Below are 27,790 nucleotides of genomic sequence, written 5' to 3' on the forward strand. Positions count from 1 at the left end.
AATATGAAATATTTGTGTATAGCATAACATTTGATCATTAATAGGATAAACATAAAATATTTCTCTGGAATAGATACTTCAGTCTGATGACTGTTGAACAGTATTGACCACTTTCCATACATGCAAACAATTTAACCTACATAACCGGTGCTAGTTTCATGTCTCGCACAACACTGTGTTCTTATATAATAAAATCATTTAATAATTTAAATAACTAAACAACAATATTTTGTGTCCAGTTATTTGGTAATCCACCACGTATTCAGCATATGAATGTCCATTCAGCTTGTCATGATGTCAAACTGGGTTTATTTTGTAAAAGTGAAAGTTTGATTAGTTTGTTCTTGATGACACTGGGTGGTCATTACTGGAACTTCCACAAATGATCCATCAAAATCAGAATAATCAGAATAAAAAGGAAATAGTTGAAAAAATGTTTTTCTTCAGTTCACACAACTCGTTTTTATTAATGAAAAATTATAATCTCTTAGAAAACATTTCAATAATGCGAAATATATTTTTTAAACAACCTATTTCACACTCATCAAACTTTTATATATATAAAAAAATGTGTAGCTTCGTAGTGTTATGATACAGTAATTAAATCAGGAGATGACTTGGATGCTGAGATGAGAAGGTAGTGAACAGTACTTGCCATTAGAAACCCGTAGCAGCTTAGTAGTGTCATAACATTCGCTTTCATGAGTTTTGCATGTTTGTTACTTCATTTAACAAATCGTCAAATATGTTTAATAATGCAGTCACACTTTCCTCATATAAGTTAACAAAACTCGGTATAAAGGCTTAAAACAAATAATAGGAGACAACATGCCCTGTTGAGGGAACACAAATATTGCAAGTTTGTACAACCTCAGGCCTTGTGGTTTCTCTGTAGAGGAAGGATTACTGACCGTCACCCCTTGCGGGGTCCGTTTTGCTCACGCAGTCTTTAAGACCGTCCTTCAGTTGGACCAGCTGCTCAGAATGGCTTTCTAGTGTCCCACTGACCTGCTCCAGGAAGCTGTCCGAATGTCTTTCCAGCTCACTGCGGATTCTCTCAAGGTCATCGGCCAACTCACTTAGGCTGCCACACTGTCCTTCAACCTGGGTGATTCGGCTGTCCACCCCCATCACCTCCCGTTGCATTCCCAGCGTTGTGGAGCGACAACCCTGCAGTTCCCCGGCTAACCTCCGTCGCAAGCTCTGGAGTTCCCCCTTCAACTGGATCAGCCTCCGCTCCCCGGACCCAAGCATGGACGCCTGCCGCTCCACCAGATCCGAGATGCCCTGCACCTGAGTGACCAAACGGCTTTCTCGTTCCTCCCATGTGGAGTTCACCTTGCCGACTTCTCGAGCAAACAGACTGACTGAATCCCGTAGACCCTTCAAGGTACGATTGACGGAGTTGACATTGATCTTCAGGAGTGTGATTTCCCCTTGAATAGAGCCCTCTTTGTCCTCCTGGGACAGCTGTGTTAGGAGACCCAGTAGGGTGCTGTTGAGATGGTCCAGTTTGCTTGAATGCACATCCAGGCGGTCCATGATCTTGTTTTCTATTTCCTTGCAGTCTTCTACCTCCGTCTGGATGAGGGCCGTGTCCGGGCTAGAGGCAGGGGAGCACGCAGAAGTGCAGAGGAGCTCGAGGACGGACATCTGCTTCTGCATCCCATCCAGGTCAGCCTCCAGCCTCCTCCGGACACTGTCGATCTCCGTCTCCAGTGCGGGCACCACTTGCCCCTCTAGCAGCGCCGGTGCCGTGGCGTTGCTCAACTCCTCCACCGCTACGAACAGACGTCGCTCCAATGTCTTCAGCTTATCGTCTAACAAAGTCTTAAACCCATCCAGGGAGCTGAACCCATCTTGGTGTCCATGTTCAGAGGCATTAATCCTGCCCTCCAGGTCCACCATCCGGCTCTCCAGTAGAGCCTCGATGTGGAGTGTCTGGTCAGCCATGTCCACTTGTAGCTGCCTTTGGGACTCGGTCAGGCCCGTAACTGAGTCCTCCAACTGGAACATCCTCTGGGTCAGGCTGTTCACCTCGCCGCAGCAGCTCTCGGTCACCGTCAGACCCAGGATCTGTGCCTGCAGCTCACCCAGCTCTTTCCTCAAGCCCGTCTCTCGGCCATCCAGGGAGACTTGGATCTGTTCTTGACCTGTTAAGTGCTCGTCATGACACTGCTGCTTAACCTAAGGACAGGACACAGGAAAACGTACTTTTAAACAGAATACATTTAGTGTCATAGCTGATTATGATTATATTCAGTTTAATTTGAATGCTAAAAAAGTTCTTTATACTCGTACCGCCAGTTTCACAGACAAAGCTGAAGACTAGTCCCAGACTAAAATGCATGTTTGAGCTGTTTTAACTGAAAGAAACTTGCACTGATGTATCTTAAAATATATCAGTGCCATTGTTTTGTCTCAAGATGCACAACAGTGTTTTTTTTTTCTAAGACACGTTTATAAAAGCTACTTAAATGCACTTAAAAAGGCCTAATCCTGAATTAATCTAAGCCCTGTCTGTGAAACCAGGCCTTAGATTAATGAATCCTAGTCTGTATTTATATATTAATACCAAGGATATATATATCGGGCTCGATACTGCGCTTGTGTACTCGTACTCATACTCGTACTCATTAAAATGCTCCAATACCAACAACCACACAGCGTGTACAGTACAGTGCTTGTGACAAAGAAACACTGACAACGGAGCAAACAGAGAGCAGAATGGATAAATCAGAGAAGGCTATATTAAGTAAATGTATCAAATTACAGTTTTTCTCAATTGCTGAAACACAATTTCTGAAACCTTGCTCCATTTTCTGAAAACATTAAACACAAAACCTCATCTTCAATAACTATTTACAAAACCTCTGACTCCTCTTGCAAAATGAAACTTTCACCTCAAAACAGTTTTACCTGTGTTCAAAAGCAAACACTGCTCTCAAATCATAGACAAAGTGATCAAAATGAAATACACTATCAAGCAGTCAGTAAACAATACACCAAAAAATAGAAAACACATTGTTCAAAACATATAGTTCTCGAAAGATATGGACTGCTATTCTGTTTGTAGACTTACCCGTGACACCTTACTGTACCATCACAAAGTTCATTTGTGACATACTGTATGACTGCACTTGATAAAAGGAATTAAATAAAAAAATTATAAAAAAAAAAAAAACATATAGTTATCAGGCAGAAGTAAATTTTTTATCTCAAAACAAATTTCATATTTTTCCGTCATTGTCTTTTGGCCGTTTTCGTTTATACTTCTGCATCGTGCAATTACACATGCAGACCACTAGTAGGCAGTGTCCACAGGCATGTTGATGGTGTAACACACGGTCTCTAGGCAAAAGCCGAAGAAGAATAAGCTTGTTGTGTACGTTGTCGTAGAAGCAGCAGGAGTGATGGAGGCAAATGAACAGCGACTTTTGTTGTGTTGTACAGGTGGACATATCTTCGGACTTCCTCCGCGCTCCTCAACTTGGTCCATCTTTGTTTTCACTGTAGTTATGTCGCAAGCAGAAATGCTTATGAGGCGTATGATGTGACGCTATCGCTGATTTTTTTTTTACCTGAGCGGGAGGGGTTCTAGCAGACTCCAAATTTTTGGAGAGGTGCATGTCAGGGTACGCTGAAGGGTATAGTGTGCTACACACAGCCTACGACATGGCTACCCCGTAGGTCTGACACAGAAGTATAAATCAGCCTTTCCTGCACTGAATTCTCTTTCACGCCTGAACTGACGAATTCACACAAAATTAAGTAAAAACGCCAGTCTTGGCGAGTATCCTAGTAAACATAGCTGGTAATGTCTTAAAGTCCCCTTGTAGTCAATAATTTTAGCCCTTAAAACTCATTTTGATCACCATCAAAATCACCATCATAAAATTATCACCAAAATGACATATTTAAATGTTGTTGTTTTTCTTGAAAAAAATGTATTCATGCCTTAAATTAGCTTGAATGTAACTCGACACCCTTGCCTCATTTAGTATACCTGGTTCTATGAATATGCAAATGAGCCCCGCCTCCACTCACTCAGCTCAGAGATCCACTCGTTGACGATCACACGTTGATCTGATTGGTTACAATGTGTGTGACGTCAGAAACACCAGCGATTTCAAACCGACTTATGAATTTACACATGGTTTGTCTTAAAACATATTAAAAACACCACATAGACATATAAACAACATTAAAAGCTTGATTTTCACCACAGGGGGACTCGTGTGAATGTAACAGCTGAGAAATTACCCTGTTTAAACAGTACTGCATGAGTCATACTGAGAGAGTGTGAGTTTGCTACTGCGTAATAGATGCATGATTCAATGCATGATTGAATATTGCTTGGATTTGATCATATAGTGTCTCTAAAGAGTAGTAATTCTTAATTTAGTTTTCAGTACCTGCTTGCAATGCTGCACTTTGACACAGAATTTATGTATGAAACATTAGTTGCAAAAATTAAACTAGTGGCAATTTCTGGTTCATGCCGACTTGAATTAGAACCAACAAAACAAATGTCAGCAGTCCAACTTATTCTTGGTGAAAAATTGAGTGATCAACTCACCTGACCAATTCTCTCATCACAGTGACTCTCCAGACCCGTCAGTCTCCTCTCAAGGCCATCGAGGACATCGGCCCTCACTCCGGCCAGTCTGGAGTCCAGGAGCTCCTCTAGACGCCGCTGATCCCCAGGGATGGGTCTCCCAGTGGCAGTGTCTATCAGCCGCTTTAACTGGCCATCGTGTCCCATCACCATTCCACGGATCTCGTCCAGCATCTCGCTCTTGACCTTCAGCTCATCTCTGACCTCCATCACATTTCCCACCAACTCTCCAAAACCAGGGAGGTTCGCCTCGCCATCTAAACCGTTTGGCGTGCCCTCGGGGATCAGCCCGAAGCCCACAGAGGTGTCCAGCAGCCGGGGGGCGCCACCGAGCAAAGAGCTCAGCATCTTCCTGGTGTCCTCGCGCAGAGAGACGCGCAGACGCTCCTCCATGCCAGACACCAGGCCGTTCAACGTGTCCAGATCTTGAGAGAGTTTGCGAAGGTTTTCTTCAATGCGGTCCAAGCGTTCACCAGAGACTCCCGCTTTTGGACCTTGGAAGAAGTGAGAAACTTTTACACCTTTACAATCTACATTTACGAAATTAGAAAAGCGTAGATCAGGGTTTCCGGTTAGTGGAACAACTTTAAGAAATCCATTGGATTACATTGAAAATGCTAAAAATATATATTATGCTATGCACAAACATAGCTAAACCTAACTCAGAGATTAGGCTCTAAATGAGTTCAGTGATTCAGGTCAAAAATGATTGTTAAAACACAACCAACACTATCAGATCACTTCTTCTCTTTGTTCATCTGGCTGTTATAACTGAATTACAGCAGCCAAACTAAATCTAAAGTAAAAATGTAAGGTTCAAGAGCCCAACTAAAGCAAACACTAATCACCATAATGGTGACTTAAAATGTGTGCTTTTCTGCTTGTTAAAGGTAGGGTAGGTAATCCTGTTCAGAAACACTTTTTTTAATACTGGGTGAAATGGTCCTTCCATCCTGATAGTAGTCAATACATTATGTGTTTAGAAAAAGGAATGAAAAAAATCAGACCTCTGTAGCAGCTGCAGGACAGTAAAAACTCTGACCAATCACTGCCATTCGGTGCGAATGTAAAGAACCAATCAGATGCCTTCATGTCTCGTGCCCGCCCCGAGCCCCACTGCGCGCGCTGCCCGGCGTGCACTCATCACATGTCACCGTTCCCGGAAATATTCAGCTCAAAGCACCTGCATTATGAGGCGCCGGACTGGACAAAAGAGAAGCGAACTGCGCGAGCGAGCGACAATGCTCGAGAGAGACCGAAAGTGCGCGAGAGAGACCGAGTGTGTCTGCGCGCGCGAGCGAAAGTGCGCGAGAGAGACCGAGTGTGTCTGCGCGCGCGAGCGAAAGTGCGCGAGAGAGACCGAGTATTGTCTGCGCGCGAGAGAGACCGAGTAGTGTCTGCGCGCGAGAGAGACCGAGTGTGTCCGAGCATTAGTTTAGTAGGCTAATTGGTACAAAGTAATATATAATTATTATATAAGAGGCATGGACGTTAGATTAATGGACAGCAATAATCAGTAGGCTGCCTACTACACACGTCTTGCTTTGAACTATTTAATAAATATAAATTATTCGAGCAAAAACTTTCATATACGATTTAATAAGATTGAATTCAGGCAGTAATAGTAAGATTTCATAACCTATATAGTTAATGAACACTGTACCACAACCAGGTTTTACGTTTCTTAAGCGTCAAATAACAATGACTGAATGTTATTCACCGAGATCGAGATCAGTACCACGAGAGCTGTGGAGAGGATAATGGCATCTAGCTGTGGCGGTTCTAGGGGGGCCAGTGCTCCCTGTCACCAAGCTTGGCCCCCCCTCTGGCCCCCCTATATTTGGAATCGTAAAATCACACCAAACAACTGCGCATTTATTCAGTTGCGGCGCCTTCATCTACACTGCAGCACGGCGTATATTCACATCAAATGTTAACGCAGAGGAACGGGACACTGCAGTTCACAAAAGTTCATTATTTGCATGTGCTTTAAAGCCTTGCCGGTTAAACATGTCATTCGCTGCTGATGCGCTGTTCAAACATGCGCTTTACTGAGCGCGTACACTCGACGCGCACATGCACTAAAAGCCTGTTACTGGACTAAGTTATCTTTTGAGTCTTATATTGCGCTAATACTGTCCAATACAGACAATGTTTACATAAACAAAGTTGGTTATGTCTAAAGTGAAAGCAAACAGAGAAAATTAATTAAAATCTGCTTGTCATATGCGTGTATATTAGACGCGTCGCGTGCAGTTCTTAAAGAGACAGTAGCCCTAATAATAAACATGCTGCCGCTTGTCCTTAAAGAGATAGTTCACCCAAAACCAAACAGTTGCTGGTCCCCATTGACTTCCATACATAGTAGGAAAAAAAAATACTATGTAAGTCACAGGGGTACATCAACTGTTGTGGTTACTCACATTCTTTCAAATAACGTTTATTTTCAACAGAAGAAAGAAACTTATTCAGGTTTAAAACAACTTAAGAGAGTAAATATGACTTTTGGGGGGGGAGAACTATCCCTTTAATGTTAATAAAACAACAAAACACACAGAGGAAATCATTCACTGCTCTTGACTGAGAACTTTAAGTCTGTTGTGTTTTATTTTCATATTTGTTCATTTAATTACTTTCTCATACTGTTAAATACACCTATAGCTGAAAAAATAAAGCAGTTTATTTCATTTGTAGGCCTATATTAAGTTGTGTATGTGTAATATGTATCTCTGTTCTTAATTTTTAATAACAAAGAAAATAATGACAAAGATTTTTATCTTCGCCTTTGGCCTAAATGTCTGCCATTCTTTTTTATTTTATATTTTGCTACCTATAAGGCTTTGTTTTTAAAATAGGGAAATTAGTTTGGCTGTAATGCTCAGTCACTTGCAAAATAGTAAAACCAACATGAAAAAAGAATTGTGATAAAATCGTGATTTTCCTGAAAAAAAAAAAATTTGTGATATGATATTATTGCCATATCGCCCACCCCAGGTGTAAAAAAGTGCCTAGATGTGCTTAGATGCTAAAAATGTGTTATTATTGATCATTATATCACACTACAATTAAACATAATGAAACATTCATTTGAATTGAAATTGTTTTATTAGCTTAGCTAATATAATTTATTAGCTTTTTCTAGAGATTTTCATGGTGAAAAATGACTTGAAATAATACTGAAAATAGGTTAAGATGAATGTTAAAGGTGTGCCCCCTAAAAGCACAAGTGGCCCCTGCCTAGCCCCCCCAGTTACTGTGGTCTAGAACCGCCACTGGCATCTAGATGGTATATCTGCAAAGACTCCCTTTGATAAGAATGCAGCAAAACATCTAATTGGTCTGATATGTAGCTACAGGAAATAAAGTGTTTTTTTCTTTCTTTTTCTGAGATGTTATCATCTTTAACAAAATGTTTGACATTATTTGACAAGCATACACACATGCACACAAAATACACCAGTGTACATAAACACTATGATTATGATCAGTTAAGTTTGAATTGTATTTTTTAAACATATGTATTTAAGCACGAAAAAGTAAATTATGAGTTAGAATATCAACAGGTGATACAGTACGTGAGCAAAGGCACTAAGTTTCAGGTAAAATGGGCCAAATATAAAAAAATAGAACAACACAGGTAATTTCGGCTGAAATCATTTTATTTTTAACAGTAAATTAACACTGCTATCTTAAGTCTGATAAAGCAAATGTATTTCATTACGCTAAATAGAAAGTTTAACGAATATTTTATTAAAAAATACAATCAAACTTAACTGATCATAATCATAGTGTTTATGTACACTGGTGTATTTTGTGTGCATGTGTGTATGCTTGTCAAATAATGTCAAACATTTTGTTAAAGATGATAACATCTCAGAAAAAGAAAGAAAAAAACACTTTATTTCCTGTAGCTACATATCAGACCAATTAGATGTTTTGCTGCATTCTTATCAAAGGGAGTCTTTGCAGATATACCATCTAGATGCCATTATCCTCTCCACAGCTCTCGTGGTACTGATCTCGATCTCGGTGAATAACATTCAGTCATTGTTATTTGACGCTTAAGAAACGTAAAACCTGGTTGTGGTACAGTGTTCATTAACTATATAGGTTATGAAATCTTACCATTACTGCCTGAATTCAATCTTATTAAGTCGTATATGAAAGTTTTTGCTCGAATAATTTATATTTATTAAATAGTTCAAAGCAAGACGTGTGTAGTAGGCAGCCTACTGATTATTGCTGTCCATTAATCTAACGTCCATGCCTCTTATATAATAATTATATATTACTTTGTACCAATTAGCCTACTAAACTAATGCTCGGACACACTCGGTCTCTCTCGCGCGCAGACACTACTCGGTCTCTCTCGCGCACTTTCGCTCGCGCGCGCAGACATACTCGGTCTCTCTCGCGCACTTTCGCTCGCGCGCGCAGACACACTCGAGCCGTTTCTCAATGTCAAGGAAGGATCCTCGGAAGCCAGAATTTCGAGGATGCTACGTCATCGACATCCGTCGAAGGACTGTTCCAATGTCGAGGATCCTCGGAATTTCAACCAAGGACTGAGTCCTTCGTTCGAAAAATACCCATATACAGGAAAGGATGCATATGTGTAGCCTTCGCGCTCTCAAATCACCCACAATCCTATGCGCGCAGCTTTGATATCTTTTTCAAAAAAATTCTAAATGTCGGACGTTAACGGAGTCGGAGCGTTAACGGCGCAATATGCTTTCAAATGTAAGTATATTTATGTTACCAAACATTTGTTTTAAAAAAAAATGCATCCATTATGTTATGGGTCAAATTGATCCGCACTGTTTAAACACACTTGACAGTCAAATAATCAATTTGATTAAAAAGGAGTTTATTGATTTAAAAACGATTATATTGCCTGAGTGAACAGAACTGCGTCCATAGCAACGCTCTGTTTTTCATTTTCACTGACGCACTGACGTGCACTTGCTAGCCTGTTCCAGAGCCGTTGAAAAACGTGTTCTCTCCGAATGCTAAAGAGGAGCCTCGCCTCTGAAGGAAGTGACTTGGAAGGACCAGTCCTGCCAAGGAAGTATCCTTGACATTGAGAAACACCTTTGGTCTCTCTCGCGCACTTTCGGTCTCTCTCGAGCATTGTCGCTCGCTCGCGCAGTTCGCTTCTCTTTTGTCCAGTCCGGCGCCTCATACTGCATATGCAGTCAGCGAAGGCAAACAAGGCAAAAACTACTTCCTCGGACCCTGCCCGCGCTCTTGAACGACCTCCTCTGCTTCGCCCTCAACCCCGGACCTGTCCTCGAACCGATGATGCGGTACTTGTCTCCGGACTCGGAGTGTACGTTAGTCTTCATTAGAGTCAACAATGTTTTCATCATGGAAACTCTTACATGCAAAACACCGTATATGTTATGAATCTTACACGAAATTCATCTTCATCACAGTGTAACTGATGGTAATGGAAAAACGTGTATCAGTGCAACCTGTTTTTAGTTTTGCCTTAGGCCGGTGACACACTGGATGCGTGGCGTAAGCGTCTCAGCTGCGTGGCGTGTCCGTTTTTATTTCGGCTCCCATGTTAACAGGTTAGAGCTTGCACACTGCGTGCGTGACACGGCGTCTCAGGGCGGCTCGAGCCGCTCGGAAAACGCGTGCATGCTAGAAATAGAACCGACGCCTATTTTTCATGCGACACGCAAGCGTCTTGGAAGCGTTTCCAAGCAAAATTGAATAGGAAAAGATGTTTATATGACATTTTGACACGAATACATATTAATAAATGTCATTTTGATGTTTGAAAGTGTCTAGGGTTTGACATAAATGCAAATTTAAATGCAATTTTAAAAAATATTATCGATTTTCAAATACTGCACCTGTCAATACAGAACGAAATATTCTATAGTCTATATTGCCGTCAACACTGCCGACGTTGTCTCTGCTGCTATATATTTATGTTTAACATGAAGTATAGGCCTTCCACAACTCTCTCCCCATGTGTCAAATATATCACCAATATGTCACCTAGCAGCAGCAGCGCCGCGTCAGACACGCTTCTGGTGTGCAAAGACATGGAAAACGCGACGCAGCCGCCACGCAGCTGACACGCAACAGAAACGCCACGCTCACGCCACGCTCACGCCACGCATCCAGTGTGTCACCGGCCTTATAAATATAGCTCGTTACCGAATCAAACTTTACCATTATCGATATGCTAGCTTGATAGTGAGTACTAAAAGAAATCTTATTTGTTTATATTCATAGTGATAAAGTTAGGTATTTTATTACATGTGATTCTGACATGATGTCACTGTATGTACTGCGCTCCTTCCTCTCCACTCGTCTCAGGTAATAAATGCGTCTTGTTCCAGCCTGAGCGTTTGGCGTCGCGCGTTCATGTGTTTTGGGGGCGTGGCTTTGGAAGGAGCTCAGAAGGGAGGGGGTGGAGTGAATGGAAATAATCGGCTGTGTTTATTGCATATTAAAAGGTCTACAGTCACTCGATTTTTATATTTTCTTTTTCAGAGTACTTACATTTTAATTATGTATTGGTATATAAAGACAGTTTAAACAAATTTGGAATGTTTTTTTTTTTAGAAAAATGATTACCTACCCTACCTTTAACATCAGGTGTCTTCAATAATGCTCAATCAACACTCAATCACTTAATTATCTCATTAACTTTAACACTGCTTCAGTGTTACTTATAACACTTTGAGTGTGGATTATATAAACACTGAGCAGTGTTAATTTAACACTGAGGATTTTGCTGTGTACTTGCATGTCATGTGACGATTAACGGACGTCAGAGAGCCATTAAAAATGCGAGAGTGTTGTCAAATTATTGAAACATTAACTTCAAATCTACTCCAAATAAATATAAAAAAATTTAAATAAAAAAAAAGGGAAACCCTTGCTTGTTTGGCTTTAAAACAATAATGTACAGTACCATTGTAAACATAATAACTTTGTAATGATCTATTTATTACCATTACTTTCCCCAAATATTAACGCAAGTGTCACATTAATAATCAAACTGCTAATGGTGAGATGTGTAACTTGCATTTACCATAGCTTGGTATGAACCCACTAGGGATGGGTTTGTTGTCGGGGTGTCCTCCAGGAAAGGGGGTCTTAGGATGACCCCTGGGGTAACCCTTGACCCCGGGCCGAGGGAATGAGCCCTTGAAGGGTGGCATCATGGCATCCGGGTCAGAGGTCGACCCGTCAAAGCAGCTCTCTCCAGAGAAACCGGGGCAACAACGCCACTCCAGTTCAGTGATGGTTTTATGACCGATTTTGTACTGTGGTTTGAAGAGTGTCCGATACCTGTGCGGAAAAACACACTGAGTGTCACAAACAGGATGAGCTTCACACCGTTTGCCTTGTGTAAAACGAGATCAGCTTCAGGGCTTTTATTCACTGACATTCAGGCATGACATAATGATGCACTGAAAATATATATATATTTATTTTGGACCAAATTAAAACCAACTCGAATTTGTTACTGTCCCATTTTGAGTTTGGTCATGCTTAGAGTTTGCTTTTGATATCATTTTCTGTTCTGTTCATCTCTGTTAGGTTGGTCTTCTTGTTCTGTTTATTAGTCCCGTCATCCTCTGTTCCCCTAGCCTCCGAGGTTACAAATGGTTTGATTAAGTTTTCAAAGGTGTTTCACTTTCTTTGATTGGTTTGTTCTGTCTATTTAAGCCCTGTGTGTCTCTATACGTCGTGTTCATTTGGTTGTTCTGTTCCTGTTCTTGAGTGTTACGTGAAGATTTGAGTTTGTTTCTGAATAAAAACTGCATCTCTGCTGTAACCAAGCTGTGACAGTCACAGCCAAACTGATTGGGAAAATAAAGATGTTTTATTAATATTTAATCAAAATTTAATATTTGTTTGAGTAAAAGACATAAATATAATTTTGAGAAAAAACACTAAAGACAAAAAGATTAATAGAAAGTAAAAAGATTATTTATTGTTAAAGACCATACCATACAGTACTTAATATATTGTTCATATAATCTTATATATTTTATGTTACTTAAATGTAGGTCAAAATGTTACTTAATGTGGGTCAATATCATTATCTTTTGGCTTTTTACAACTTAATGTCACCATAAACAAAAGCTAAATGAATATGAAAGTAAAATATTCACATGGGATAAAACTAAAAACATTTTGTTAGTTAATGTTTAATTTAGTTTACCTACAATAAATTAAGACAACTTCAAAAGACCTTAATGTTTATTGTGATTTAAAAAAAAAATAGGAATCATATTTTCTGTTATGTACTAACAAAAGCAAGAAAGGAAAAAAATGTATACAACTCAGTAAATCAGCACTATTAAAAAAATAATAATAATCCTCTTAACTGTTTCTATGTTGTTTCTGTGGCAAGCTGAACAAAATAGGTTTAAACTGAAAAACATGATTTTCACTTAAAGTAATATAGAAAAGCACTTTTCACTTTTTTTCAGTGTATTCCAGTTTAAAAACACGCAACATGACACAGTTTCACTAGACTTTGAACAGTATTCTGAGTGGCCACTAGAGGGCAACTCAAGGACACAATGAAAAGTGTTCAACATCTTCAAACACCACCAAAACATTTAACATTCAAATAAACATGTTTGAGACCATCTTTCTCCTGCTGTTTTGACAAATAAACACCCATTTGAAACTATATTTTGGTCTAACACTAAAATCCCTCTACATTTTATTCCATTCAAGATTCTTAGTGCAAGACTTACATGAGCACAGGACATTTCTGTCCCCATATGCACTTGGTAGTGTACTCTGGCTTGACATATGTGGCCACTCCATCCTGCATCACACAGGTGACGTTCTTCTGGACCACGTAAGCACAGAAATTCCTGTCGAGAGGAAAGAGACATTTACAATGAAGAAGTCTGAAAAGCAAGGCTTTTTATATTATTAGCAGGGCTAAGCTTCATGATGGAAACTCATTTATTTGTTCAAGTATAAGTAGTTGTGTGCCCTGAGTGTGAACATGATGGTTATTACATTTACATTAATGCATTTGGCAGACACTTTTATCCAAAGCGACTTACATTGCATTTCAAAGTACACATTTTACATTCTTATCAGTTCTTACATTCTTCATTATCACACATCATACTGATGCATTATCAGTTCTTACATTCTTATCAGTTATTGAAGATCTAGTCTTGTGAAACATTGTTGATGTAGGCTGAATTGCTGGAATCATATGTTTTTGAGTCATTTATATCAATAAAAAAAAATAATAATAAAAAAAAAAGTTATTGAAGATCTAGACTAAATGTGGGCATGCATTTACTCATCTCACTTGAACAACAACAACAACAACAAAAAGATTCAGAATTCCTCAAAATGCAAAAAACAATGAAATGCAAACACACAATATTATGTAAAGCTGCAATAATTAAATATACTAAATTATTCTTTATGTATTTAATCTCGCTTTATTAAGCACTGTCTTTGCTGCTGACCTTCAATGATCCAATTCAACAATAATTATAAGCAAAAAATATATATATATATTAAAAATGTTCTGCTTTTATCGCTGAAGTAATAATGTTGAACTTTCTCCTCCAGAATGGCAGCAGACTATGGAAGCTTGTTTCCGCCACAGAATAAAACATTTTAAAAGATAATTGCGACTTTTTATCTCACAATTGCGAGTTTACATCTCACAATTCTGACTTTATTTCTCAGAATTGCGAGATATAAAGTCAGAATTGCATGAAATAAAGTCGCAATTACGTGTTATAAAGTCAGAATTGCGAGATATAAAGTCAGAATTGCATGAAATAAAGTCGCAATTGCGTGTTATAAAGTCAGAATTGCGAGATATATAAAGTCAGAATTGCGTGTTATAAAGTCAGAATTCTGACATTTTTTTTCGCAATTGCGACTTTATATCACGCAATTCTGACTTTATAACACGCAATTGCGAGTTTATATCTCGCAATTCTGACTTTATATCTCGCAATTCTGACTTTATATCTCACAATTCTGACTTTTTTCCTCAGAATTCTGACTTTATATGTCGCAATTGCGACTTTATTTCTCAGAATTGCGACTTTATATCCCACAATTCTGTCTTTATATCTCGCAATTGCGACTTTATTTCTCAGATTTGCGACTTTATTTCTCACAATTCTGACTTCATATCTCGCAATTCTGAGAAAAAATGTCACAATTCTGACTTGATATATCGCAATTGTGAGAAAAAAAGTCAGAATTGTGAGATAAAAAGATATCGCAATTATTATTATTTATTTATTATTCAGTGGCGGAAACAAGCTTCCATAGCAGACCTATCTTTCACCCAGCGCAATTGACTTTGTACACCGACGCATGTATCATTCTTATTTTGCACCCGACACACAGCAGACTTTTCCCTCCACAGACGCACGTCGGTAAATTAGGAAATGAACTTGCGCTCCCGGGGGCGGTTCAGCGCAAAGACGAGGCGTGTTCTGGCGCAAACGTTCCCTGGTACTATTTTGCAGTTTCAGAAAACAATTCCGCCACTGACCAGGAAAAACCTAGTCTAAAGTCAGTGGCGTGTTATTCAGATGATATTTTAAGGGCGCATGCTTGGCCATAATGCAGCGTGTGCACAATGTGCATAGCCTACACTTTGTTTCTCTCATCTACACAGATGCAGCAGTTGCCATTTTTTCAAATCATACATTATTACAAGGAAAAATATTCCACACGAGGGAAATCATTGTGGTGTCCATGAAGATGTGAACAAATTTATGTTACGGCCCTGACGAGAACGTCGGTCTCCTCGGCTGTGAAGCTCTCCTGGCGTGCGCCTGGCAAATCCGCCGTTATAATAGCAAGCCGCCATGGAACAAGCGCGCCTGCTCTTAAAGGGAATGTGAGATGTCGCTCTGATTGGTTTATTTCACGTTACGCCCAAACCACACCTATGAATAATGAAGCTACTTCAGACCAACCCATTTTAGATTTGCGCCGAGATCCGCCCACAAAGTTACTTCCGTTTCAGATCGTTAAAATAGGGCCCTTGGTGTGAAAGGGCCTTTACATTTGCCAAAAATATAACTTTTTTGTTGTTATTATTGTTAAAAAACAAACAAACAAGCCCAGCCCTGGTCAGAAAAAGTAACGCAAAAGTAACTCAAGCCATTGCTTTCCATGCTAAGTAACAATTACAAGGCAATTGGTTACGTGTTTAGGCAATATTGTAATGCATTACTTTTAAAGGGAACTTTCCCCAACACTGGTGCTTCTCAATTTTGGTAGGTTATTGGGTATTACATGCATGCATAACAAAATTGCATATTGTGAAAATTGTAAATACTCCATACTGCAAAAATAACAGTAATATACTGATCAGGTCAATATATTACAAAATTCTGAGATTTATTTTGTATATCATTAAATGTCATCATATATGTATTCCAAAATATGTAAATTATTTATATTACATCAGTCTGATTTTATAGTGCCCGGCGTTTAACTTGCTCTCAGCTTACTAAAACATAGTATGAATAGTATAGAAATATGCTATTTTGTCAAACCCAAAGTCATGTTTACTAACCGCATTAGGAGCCACATTATACAGTAATAACACAGTTCAACAGCTGATGAAATCTGATTTATGACTGTCTAGTGCTATCAGCTATTGAACAAACAGTTTTGATGAAGTGATACACAAGGCACACAAGGAAACCCACATTTGGCCATTCATTTGCACGGCCAACATGTGTCTTCACACACATATTGCTCACAGAAACGAGAGTGTCTGACTGGAGAGCAGTCATGCATTGCTGTACTAGGGCTGGCGTCTTCCAGTGAGCCTGGAGCAAACCTCTGAGTCCTGCTGTTCAACAGCGGTTCTGCTTGAGAGATCTGACCTGGGATAGAGCTTCAGTCATTCACAGTGTGTAAGAGAGTTCAGGTGTAGAGAGATCCCTGACATTAATGACTCTAATTACAACAGTCAACTGACCTGAGAACTGGGTAGAAGTCTGGTGTGTCTTCACATTTCTGTCTTAAAACAGCTTGGAGATTATTAAACAATAGTGTGTAAATACATACATCATTGAAACCCATCACTGCATTGCACAATTGCATTTAACTGAAAACAGCATTTTTTTAGGTAAACAAATTGTTAATGTTAATATCTGATTGTTCGCAAAGATCCGCCCCCTTTAGTTACTGTTGCTATGTCTGACAAGCCACGGCGCTCTCACGCCACACATGTTCTCACGCAGTGAACAGTACATCGCGGAGGAGAGAGGACACTGACAACACGCCGACAGACAGACCAGACCAGGTTACTTTTGATATGAAACAAAGTCTCAACTTTCAAATTTGGTCATTTTTTAAAGAAATTTAAACAATAAATACCATTTTGTGGCTCTTTAATGTGTCGTGACAGATCTCTGTAGAGCCTCAGTTAAAGCTGCTCATGAACCGATCATTTCTTCCTTCTAGTTCATTTATAGCATCAAATAAACATGAATGAACATCAGAAGGAATGTTGTTTTAACCGTGGAAAGACGTCAGTACACTCCATTTTTCAAGTTCAAATCCTCCAACGTTAATCTACTAACTCTCCTGACTGCTTTGTCGGACAAAAATGGCGGATTATAATTGGTCAGATCGCCTGTCAATCAAACTCCCTGCGAAGGGTCAATTGTATAATTCATGTAACAGCCACTTCTGCTAAACCCTTTAATCTGTAACATTTACTTAATTTTATGGATTCATCATCAACATATTCAAGTCTAATTTTATTAAATTACGAAGTGACTAAAATGACTAAGTCATATTAAAGTAATTTGGCCTTAATAAGATGCAGCATTTTGACTAAGCGAGCCAGACATGAAAAGTTAATGCAAGAAATTACTCACTATGCCAAACATGCGTGTCTGAAGTTGTGTTGTGTGAGTTATAGTGAGAGCATTTCTCACTTACAGCGACAACTGGATGACCCCTGTGACTTGTCTCTTTCATTTAGGAGGCATTAAACAGATCTGTGCAAACACATGCAAATGAAGGGAATGGGAATAACTGCATCAACATTTTCTGACTGTGGGTAACGAAAAACAGACTTCAGTATTCAGCATTTGCTTGTCAGGTGAGTGCACACTTGGAAGAAAAATAACAACCTCTGTAGTCAAGCAAAATGAGTCCAGGTGTTCAAATGCTCCACATGTATACACATAACTCAGTCCAACCATATCTACATGAGCTGATTCAATCAATATCAAATTATGTCGACAGGAAGAACAGGAGAGACATGACACAGATACAGTATGCATGCAAGTTGCAAGCATTGCTTAAGTTTCTGTCAACTGAAGGAAAAAAGGCTCTTTACATTATTTACATTATCGTATTCCATGCATTTGCATTTGTTCATATGGAACAAAGTATCTAGTGAAGCTGCTTGAATTACAGTACTGTGACTTGTGAAAGGACAAATTAACACATTGTCAGACATGTAAAGTGATCTAAGAGCCTCCTGTGATGTATTAAACAGAGCCTATGATCTGTGTGTTGCATATGAAAGATGAATATTAGCTCTGCAGGCTGATCTCCCAAACCACAAAGACCACACAGCACGAGGAAAACGTGTGTTCATCTGTCAGAGGAATGGAGTAAAGAGGCTATCGGAGAGATGTCTCAGCTGGTGTGTCTTCTGTGTGTGCTGGATTCATCTCAGGGTAAAATGCAGTGATGAATCGATAACAGTGTGAAGGGGCCTAGTACATACACCTGAGGTACACCCCATGAAGAAAGAGGTGCAAAACTTGTTTTAGCCTCAGACAGACGATCTTTTCTGACCATCTGATGCAAATAGCAAAGAAAGCTGGAGAGCACACCAAACTGACCGACTTCAATACAATATTGACACAACAATCAGTTTCCAATAAAGCTCAGGATGGACACGTTCGACTCCTTGCTGATAGGCGAATTTTGCTTCCATGAGAAATCATGATTTACGGTTATTAAAAACGATATGTTGCTGTTACCTACAGATCCACTGCCAATATTTATTTCAGTGTACTATTGGAAGTCTATAAATGTTTATGCAATTTCTTCTGAACAATCATTCCCAAAGCCCAATGTGTTTTTTTTTTTTATTGTTTTTTTTACCCACCAGCCTATTCTTTATTATTCATTTGATTTCATATTTCCCACCCATAAACAGCACCGAATACTAAATAGTAATAAAAAAGAACTATTGGTAACTGTACATGCCAGTCATTTGTCTCTTCCTGTCTAAATGGGAAGTTCTTGGCCTGACATTATGGACCAGACTTCATGCAGCTGGGCTACATGTGACTAAAACAGCAGAGCCACACAAATTATTTTAGACCATCATCTAGCTCAGGAGTTAGCTGTGGATTTTCATAATCTAAATATAAATGGCCAGCATTGTTTAAAATGACCCCTAGTCACCCTTGAGTAATACACAGGCATGTCAAAAGCTTTTAATGGCACTTAAAGCTTAGTTGTGAGATGGAGTTGTGCCAGAATTTTCCTCTTGTTCTCCATATAAATATCTCCCTCCATTTTTTCATTGTTCTCTCTATCTCATCCACTCTCTCACTCACACTAATGGAAGCAGTCTTTCATCGGTCGCTGGGTTCAGTCATTGGTCATGCCTTAAAGAGTCGCTGTGGAAGGGATGGGGCCACTGACAGTATAAATATGCAGATACGGTGCATGCAAGCTTTTTAGGATCCATTAACTCAAGAAAAGAGTTGCTGCGACACGCTGAACAATGGGATACATTTAGTATGGAGATTCTGTATCCAGCCTCCAGAATAGCTTGAGTTCTGAGAAGTAATAAAAATGGCCCTTTAGTCTTGCTAATTTGACCTGCTCTCATGCACAGCATTCAAAGACACATGCAGAAATAGATGTCAAACTAAGCTGAGTTATTTTCAACTTAATCACTATGGACCGCATCTGTGGCAAGGTGTCAATTACCATGCATAACTGAACAAGAAATTTGTTCAGTTGTATTCATTTATGTATGTGAACACCTTTGTCTATGGCACCTAAAAATCTGTCCTTCCAAAACATTTATTTTTGGGATGTCCACTTCAATGTTAAGGTTCCTTTATAATGATATTACTATAACATGTTTCTCATTCAATTAAACAGTTTTTATATGTGTACACGTTCACAATGAAAATTATTGTTCATGTTAACAGATGTGCCACAAATGTAGTCCATAGACATTAGATAGAAAATAAAGCAGAATCACACCGCCTCATTTCATCAATATTGTGGAAACAGAAATGTATAATTCAGTTAATACTGAAACATATCGATTAATTAATTATTTGATCATTAAATACTTAATAATGTGTGTATTTAAGTGTCACATAAATAACATGCTAACACTGTATGACACTGGGTTGCTGTCTATGTAGTGTTCAAGATCACTTATGAGGCTTTATTTCAAGTTTGAATGTTGTCTTAGAATCTCACATTTTGTTTTGAAATGGAACGACAGTCCCTGACTTCTTGAGAAGTGCATTTATATACAGATACTGTTCTTCATGTGTGTTCCTCAGGAGGTAACAGACCTTTACCGAAGGGGGCGATATAGTTACACTCAAATGCCTCTGCCATTAAACCAGATGTTTATTAGCTATAGCTAGCTAGCTATAAATGTGTCGAGGACTTTTTTAGTATGCCTCAAAAATATATCAAAAGATATCTGTAACGTGTATGCTCTGTTTTGTTCTAGTTTCATTGTGTTTTGGTTCTGTTTTCTGTTTCCTGTTTGCCCAACATGACATCATGACTTTGCGTAAACATACACGCCACTTTCAAGTCAAGTGGCGTGTTATTTATACGCATTTTGAGCTATCCGCGTGTATGTCCACGCCGAAACGAACCGTCATCTTCCGCGTGTATGTCTACGCCGTTAAACGTCAGAGTGATTCCGCGTGTATGTGTACACCGTTAAATGTCCGAGCGAAACTGAGCAAAATGTATATCTACATCTGGGGAGCAATATTTTTTTTCCTAGGATGGTAGGGGAACACTCATAAATGGTATTAACCCCAGTGACGGGTAGGTTTAGGGACGCGGTTGGGGTAGGTCATATATATTTATATATACAGTAATGTAACGTTAAGTCACCGGCGTTGATAAACACGCTGAAAATCGATTATGCGTGTTGATAACACGCCAAAAATGGAAATACGAATTGGCGTGTCATACATACGCCATTTCATGAGATCAGTCTGGTTTGCCTGTGTTCCTGTCATTGTAGTTGACCTGTGTGCCACCAGAGCCCGTCTACGGAGAGCCTGTCCACTCCCTATTAAGCCCTATTGTACCGAATTTTGGTTTTAGTACCACCAGAGTTCCACTGGGGGCGCTCGCCATGAGTGCAAAATGAATGGGAGTCAATGGGGCTAGACGGCTAAATTTGTCTCTTTCACCCGATTGCCGTTGAGAAATCTCAGATGTGATTGTAGATTTTGCAAGTTCAACATGGGTTTTAGGTCGAAAGTTGAATGAACGAGTACTTATGTCGTTTTGATTTCTTACAGGTTGAGTTGTTGTTGCCCATAACACGCTAGCATTCTGCTAATGACGTCAGCATTCTGACGTCATTGACATTTTGAAAGACTTTTTTAAATCAAATAAGTGACTCTAAAAAATCTAACACCCAGCAATGTGTAATTTCTTTGCATCTCCTTTCGAATACAACATTCAAATTACTAGACAAAAAATTATATCCTGAGAAAAGTGGATTTTGAGGGGTATACCGCCATTGACCTCCATTCATTCTGCTCTCGTCCTGTGAGCGCCCTCATATGGAATCAGAGTGGAACTGCAACCAGTTCAGAAGCCGGAAGTGTAGTGAGAGTGAAACTTCTCGCCATATTAGACATTCTCTGGTGCCACTTTGTTCCATTAGTTATTGATTACATGCACCTGTAGTTCATTTAGCTTCCTCATTACCACTCCGTGTGTATGTAAGCTCTTATGCCGTGCACATTAGCTGCGTTTCCACTGTCGGGCCAGTGTGAGCCGGGGCTTTAAACGGGCCGGGCGGGACTAATAGCCCCGGACCTGGAGCACCGAGCCCAAAACACACTGCGTTTCCACTGTCGGGCCAGAAGCTCTACAGCGCTTCACTAAAACACACCCGTAACACGCCTCTCTGGAACAACGTCACACAAACTAATCATTTCACCAACAAATGGAAGTTAAAAAAATTATTTAAAAAAATAGAAGTTTTATCAGAAAACTAATCAGAAAGAAATCACTGGAAACTAGCGTGATCGCAAAACAAACATGATAAAAGCAACCGTTTGCTGGCATTTTTGTTGTTTACTTGAATATTTAAAGTATTAATAATCAATAGTTAATAAACCAATAATCGATGTTTTACCACAGGTTTACAATAAAAAGTGATACACTGATCATAATGAATTAACTGAATCATTTCTACAAATATGCCACCAAAAATACGACCTGAGGAGCTTTAGCAGTCTCTCCCGGTAGGCTATATAGTTAGCCTATATTTTCAGTCAGAGAAACAGAGGAAGCTCCCGCAAAAAAAAGTTGCTTTATTTTATGATGGTCCGGTATAAAGAGACGAGACGTAGGCTAAAACGCTCTCCGTCCACACTACCATTTTCAGGCGTTTTCTAAATGTTTCTCATCCACACTGAAACGTTGGAAAACGCTAAATTCACCTAACAGCGCATGTGTAAACCCTCGTACCCTCATCAAAGCTCACTGGGATGATTCAGACAGAACAAGACATAATCAAGTTCTCACGCAATTCTTCTGACAGGATCATTTTATTTAGCAAAATATCTCAGCATTCACTGATGCGTCCAGGTTGCATTTTGCTGGACTGATATGAAAGAGTGCAAAGTAACATATTATAGCAACTGTGTGAAAGTGAATAGCACATAACAGGCACAATACTGGTATAAACATGAATTACTATTGGTACAATATACGTCACATGACTAAACATACGTCATCGTTTTCAAATACCTCTGTTTTCACAGTTCACACTGCAACGTGAAAACAGCATTTTCAGATGTATCCACTTTGGAGACCGTTTTCAAAAAGCTTCATTTCCGTTATTAAAAACGCAGTGTCAGTGTGGACGGAAGACCAAAAAGGAGAGAAAAAGATGCGTTTTCAAACAAAAACGTATTAGTGTGGACAAGGCCAAATTGCAAAATTGGCATGCCAAGTTGGCCTCTTTTCCCTAGCCATGACCGCGTCCATATTCTTTTACACAAGGGTTGTCAAAGCAAAGAGCATTCCCCTTTTTTGTCCAATACTGTATGGAATATCTTCACTGGGCTCATCACAATGCATTCTGGGATTGCCTTGTCTGTGAAGAATACATGAGATGCTGCCTTAGGCCCCGATCACACATAACACATTTTTCAGGTTCGAAAACAGAACGAGCAGTGCGCTGCGTTTTTTATGTTGCTAGGCAACCACTGAAACAGCTATCCTGTCAGTCAAGTACACGTCAAATCAGCCTTTTATTAACTTTATTTACTTTCTGTTAACATTGTGGTAGTTACGGTTCGTGAAGTCGTTAAGCTCCTGGTAACCCGCGAGAGCACCACAAGTTTATCCTCCATCATCGCACTCTCCGGGCGTTCAAGCAACTGTAGCTTTCATCACTAAAACGGAAGGCCCGCCTCTCCATTCATTCGACTGGACAGTGGAAAAAAACGCCATGACGTCGGGCGATTTTTCCGCTTGGAGTTTCTTTTTTTTACCTGCAAAAACGCAAGGCGCAGCAGGCGCATAACCAGCGCGCAGAACGCTGACTGCCATAGGAAACCAATTGAAAAAAGGCGCCTCTCACTGCAAAAAACGCGTCAGGTGTGATCAAGGCCTTAGAAAAAAGAAGCTATCTTAGAAGGCAGTATCATCGTGCTGTCATTAATTGTCAGATTTTGAATCGGGAGCATGGCAAGGAAGCCTTAAAATGCTGTCTACATGGGCATCTCTCTGGAAACAGAGATAGACAGGAGATATACAGGCTGTTGTGATTTACCCGAGGGACCAAGATGAACATGTTCAGATACACATATGGTTTGTATGGTATTAGATAGTGCTCAGAACATGGGTCATTGAGGACAGATACAACATCACTGCCAGCATTTGCGATCTGCATTTGATACCACTGGCATTTCAGAATTCCTAGATGCCAACAGGTCTTTGATGGGAATTTTCTCAACATGCCAACTGCTTATCTTTCGGTCGGATTCAGATAGCTCCAGAGCTGCTTTTGGAACAAAACGTCATTGATTTTAAGACATTTATAATAACTTCAGACCAGTGCTTAATTTGAGCCGGATCCTGTTGTCCCGGATCCAAAATGTCAGATTTTGGATTTAAACGATCCGGCATTAACAAGTGCATCACATGGTGACAGTGTGTGTGTGTTGCAATATGTTTTGGCCCTCAACATATATATTTTAACCAATGTGTATATATCTGACAAATTATTATATAAAAAAAGTTAATATCGCCAAAATGTCAAAAAGATAGTCAAGCATATTTTAATTTTCAAAGTAGCTATATATGTGACAGAATAATACACTAGGCAGTAGTTAGCGCCGTAAAGAAACTCTTAAAAATATTGAAATATGCTCTTATTTAGTTGTGCTATCACTTTTTCGTGACGTCACTGAAAGTTCTGGGAAAACTGAAGTCGAATGGTCAGTATCAGTCACAGCGCTTTTTATTTGCTGTTTTTGATCGGGCAACTATTAATTTACAAATTAAGTATTGCGACAGTATACATCAATGCCTGGTTTCACAAACAGGGTTTAGATTAAGTCAGGATTAGGTCTTAGTTCAATTAGGACATTTAAGTAGCTTTTATAAACATTCCTTGGAAGAAAACATGGTGTGTCTTGACACCAAACAATGGCATTGATATATTTCAAGGTACGTCAGTGCAAGCTGCTTTCAGTTAAAACAGCTCAGGCATGCTTTTTAATCTGGGACTAGGCTTAAACCAGGTCTGTGAAACCAGAGGTATGTGTGCTATATCTTTAGGGATCCTTCCAAATATCTGGTGACACAAAACAATTTCAGAAGCTATGACTGAAACATTAAAGACCCACTCCGATGAAAATCATGTTTTTCTATGTGTTAACATGTTCTTGTGGTATTTTTCTGATGTTAGAGGACATATCTTGAGAAAAATAAGCTCAAAGTTGTATTTCTGAGTATTTCTGCATTCAAATGGCTGTGAATCAGTAGCAGACGCTAAAATGCCGGCTAAAATAGACTGGAGTTGTGACGTAGTAACTCCACTGGGCGGGGCCACAAGCTCATACTCCCCTCCGCCCCGCCCGCTCAGGTTCTGAGGAGTAGAGAAGACGATGGCGGATCAATACCTATGTGCGGTAGCGGGTTGCAATGCTAAGAGGAGAGATATTGGTATTAGCTTTCATGCTTTACCAAAACATGTTGCTGTGAGAGATGAATGGATTACGTTCCAGGGTTCCAGACTGCGACCATTTTTTGAGAATGTGCGAGTTAAAATTTTATGTGGTCGCATTTGTGCGAGTGCATGTCATGTACTACTCAGTTAAATTCACGCATGAATTTTCCTGCATTGAACTTGTTTTAGCGCCCGCCAAAGTGAATTTTTGTCCCGCCAAAGTCTTATTTGATCGGTGAGTAATGTAGATGAACTGCTGCGCTTGTTTAAATGAAAGAACGAGCAGAGAGAGAGACCCGGACGCGCGCGCGCTTACTCTCTGTCTTCGGAGCCAGGCGAAAATGTAAACAAGACCTCACTGTCTCCAAACTAAGCGCTGTCTTGCTCTCTCTCCCTCGCACATATTAATCAAAATAAATCGACACGGCGGTAAAAGGTCGGAAGACCAAAGTTTCATGTGGAGCATTCTGAGATTTTTTTTTTCTTTTTCTGAATTGCCGCTGGGTGTGAATTGTGCTAAATAAGTTGCCTTATCTTCTCTGAAAAGCGTTCCGGACATTCAGCTGACATAAAACAACACTTTAATTAAACGAAAAATACTATCCAGTGATGAAATGTTTTCTGTGTTGACAGAAAGAAGGAAAGACAGAAAGAGGCTGTTGCTGCCTATGTATCTCGCTTCAGCCAACGGCTCCGCCCACAACGCAGAGGCGAATTGCTAATGAGCTACTGCCGCTCTGCTGAAGCGAAGTCCCAGAAAACGGCACAGGTTTTGTGATTTTTGCTAAAAACGGCATAATCATCATTTAAAGACCACTGAGAATGTTTAAAAATAGCTCAAAATATGATCGGAGTGGGACTTTAAGAAAACCTTGACATTGGATTCATCATTAATGTTGGCAGATGCTGATGAGATATATAGTCATCCATTGTCGAGATATAACATTTTGGTCAAACTATATATTAGATGGCCTTAACTATAGTACTTAACCATTTGATACAATTAACTTATGCACATACTGTACATGTTAGTGCATTGCAATACATTTAAAGGACTTTAATTACATTTAATTGCACCATTAACTTTACTCCTAACTGTAATAACCCTCACACTAAAACTAATCATACATTTACTCCAAAACCTAACCAAAACTCGAACTCATTGGCAATAATGTGGGAATTTTCCAGAACAATGCATAGTATTGTATGTATCCATTGTCATGTATGTATTTATTGTTAGTACACAGTGAGGCCACACTACATTAGGCCACCTATTATAAAGTGTGACCACTTTTTGTTGTTGTTGATGTTGTTAAAATTGATACGATCATAAAAAGCAAATGTTCATTGTAAGTCCTGTCCTGTGTCATTTTAGAAAAGTTTGCATCCTATTTTAATCACTTTTTTCAGTTCACTAATAGTCCTGAGGTGAGACAAATGATTTTCTCTAACTACAAACATTACATGTAGTCTCTCAATGAATTTGAGCTCCTAAAACTACATGTGCAATTAAAAGAATCAGAAAAATGTTGCAGATGAAGCATATGAAACTGCAGGACGCTGCTGTCACTGCTTGACGTTTTATTACTTGTGCACATACACATCCATTACACACTCACCGCCTATGGTCTAATGCTTGATACATTGGGCTTCTGTTCTGTACACACACACACACACACACACACACACACACACACACACACACACACACACACACACACACACACACACACACACACACACACACATACTCATACACAAACATCTAACTTTACTGTTTACTTACTTATGGTGACCCATTGGTTTTCCAGGGTTGTGTTGCGGTACGCTCCCAGACTTGTGTAGATTGTATCTGTATGGACTTCCATAGAGATTTCCTTTGGCATCCACTGAAGTCAGTAGCAACGTGACCAACAGAAGACCCCCATACATGAATATCCCCCTCATCTTCAAGCAGCAGAGCAAAGGCTGACAAAAACACTTGCAGAAAAAGCCATAAAGTGGAGGAAGACGGAGAAAGTGTGTCGAAAGCAGAAGCTGGGGAGGGCTGCAGAGTCCGGAGGTTGTGAAGTGTTGCTTGTTTTCCTTGCTGAGTCCCACAAGGTTTCTCTGGAGCACTGACTTCAGTTACTGGCGGGCAAGCAGTGCTGCAATTGAAACATCTGCTGTTCTGGCACCATCCTGCCCACTTCAGTGCTCACACACACCAGAGAGAGAGAGAGAGAGAGAGAAGAGCAGTAGCAGAATCCTAAAGCAGGAGTCGCTACGAGCGCTCGGATGCCTCAGCCAACAGTGGGCCGGTGAGCTCGACCCTGCAGCTGCAGCTCTGATGGGGCATTTGCATATCCCTCCCCAAACTCCTGCCTGAAATGAGACCCAGCAGGCGACAGCAGGGGTGAACCCGTTCACTTTATGTTTCTCTCAAAACAGAAACCCATCGGACCGCTCAAAAACAAGAGGCAGTCTCGCTGGTCGTTTATGTCAGTGCAGCTTTAATCTTTGGCTCACGTGTAAAAGCACACTGGGATTAGGAATATTTTTGTTGGGTTCCTCTGTGTCAAATCTACCCCCCCCCCCCCCCTCCCCCCCCCCCTCCCCCTTCATTGACCTCAGCCCATAACCTTCTCACGTGCCTGCAGCTATAAATCTCCAACATTTCTTTTGCTCTGTGATTTTCCTCAATTTCTGCAGAAAAATGTGAGCAGGCTCCTTGTGGGATA

The 27,790-nt window shown here is 39.9% G+C and overlaps 1 protein-coding gene across 1 annotated transcript; it reads right to left on the reverse strand.

Moving 5' to 3' along the window:
• Positions 1-263: 263 nt before the first annotated feature.
• emilin3b (elastin microfibril interfacer 3b) lies at positions 264-27,416 on the reverse strand. Its single transcript, XM_082145080.1, has 5 exons — positions 26,857-27,416; positions 13,360-13,482; positions 11,676-11,935; positions 4,580-5,112; positions 264-2,187 (listed from the first exon to the last, which is right to left on the reverse strand). Exons 1-5 carry the CDS (start codon positions 27,015-27,017, stop codon positions 904-906), a joined length of 2,361 nt encoding a protein of 786 aa, XP_082001206.1. The 5' UTR covers positions 27,018-27,416; the 3' UTR covers positions 264-903.
• Between the last annotated feature and the right edge of the window lie 374 nt (positions 27,417-27,790).

Source organism: Leuciscus leuciscus (assembly GCF_965113295.1).
Source record: "Leuciscus leuciscus genome assembly, chromosome: 18".
Taxonomy (NCBI): Eukaryota; Metazoa; Chordata; class Actinopteri; order Cypriniformes; family Leuciscidae; genus Leuciscus; species Leuciscus leuciscus.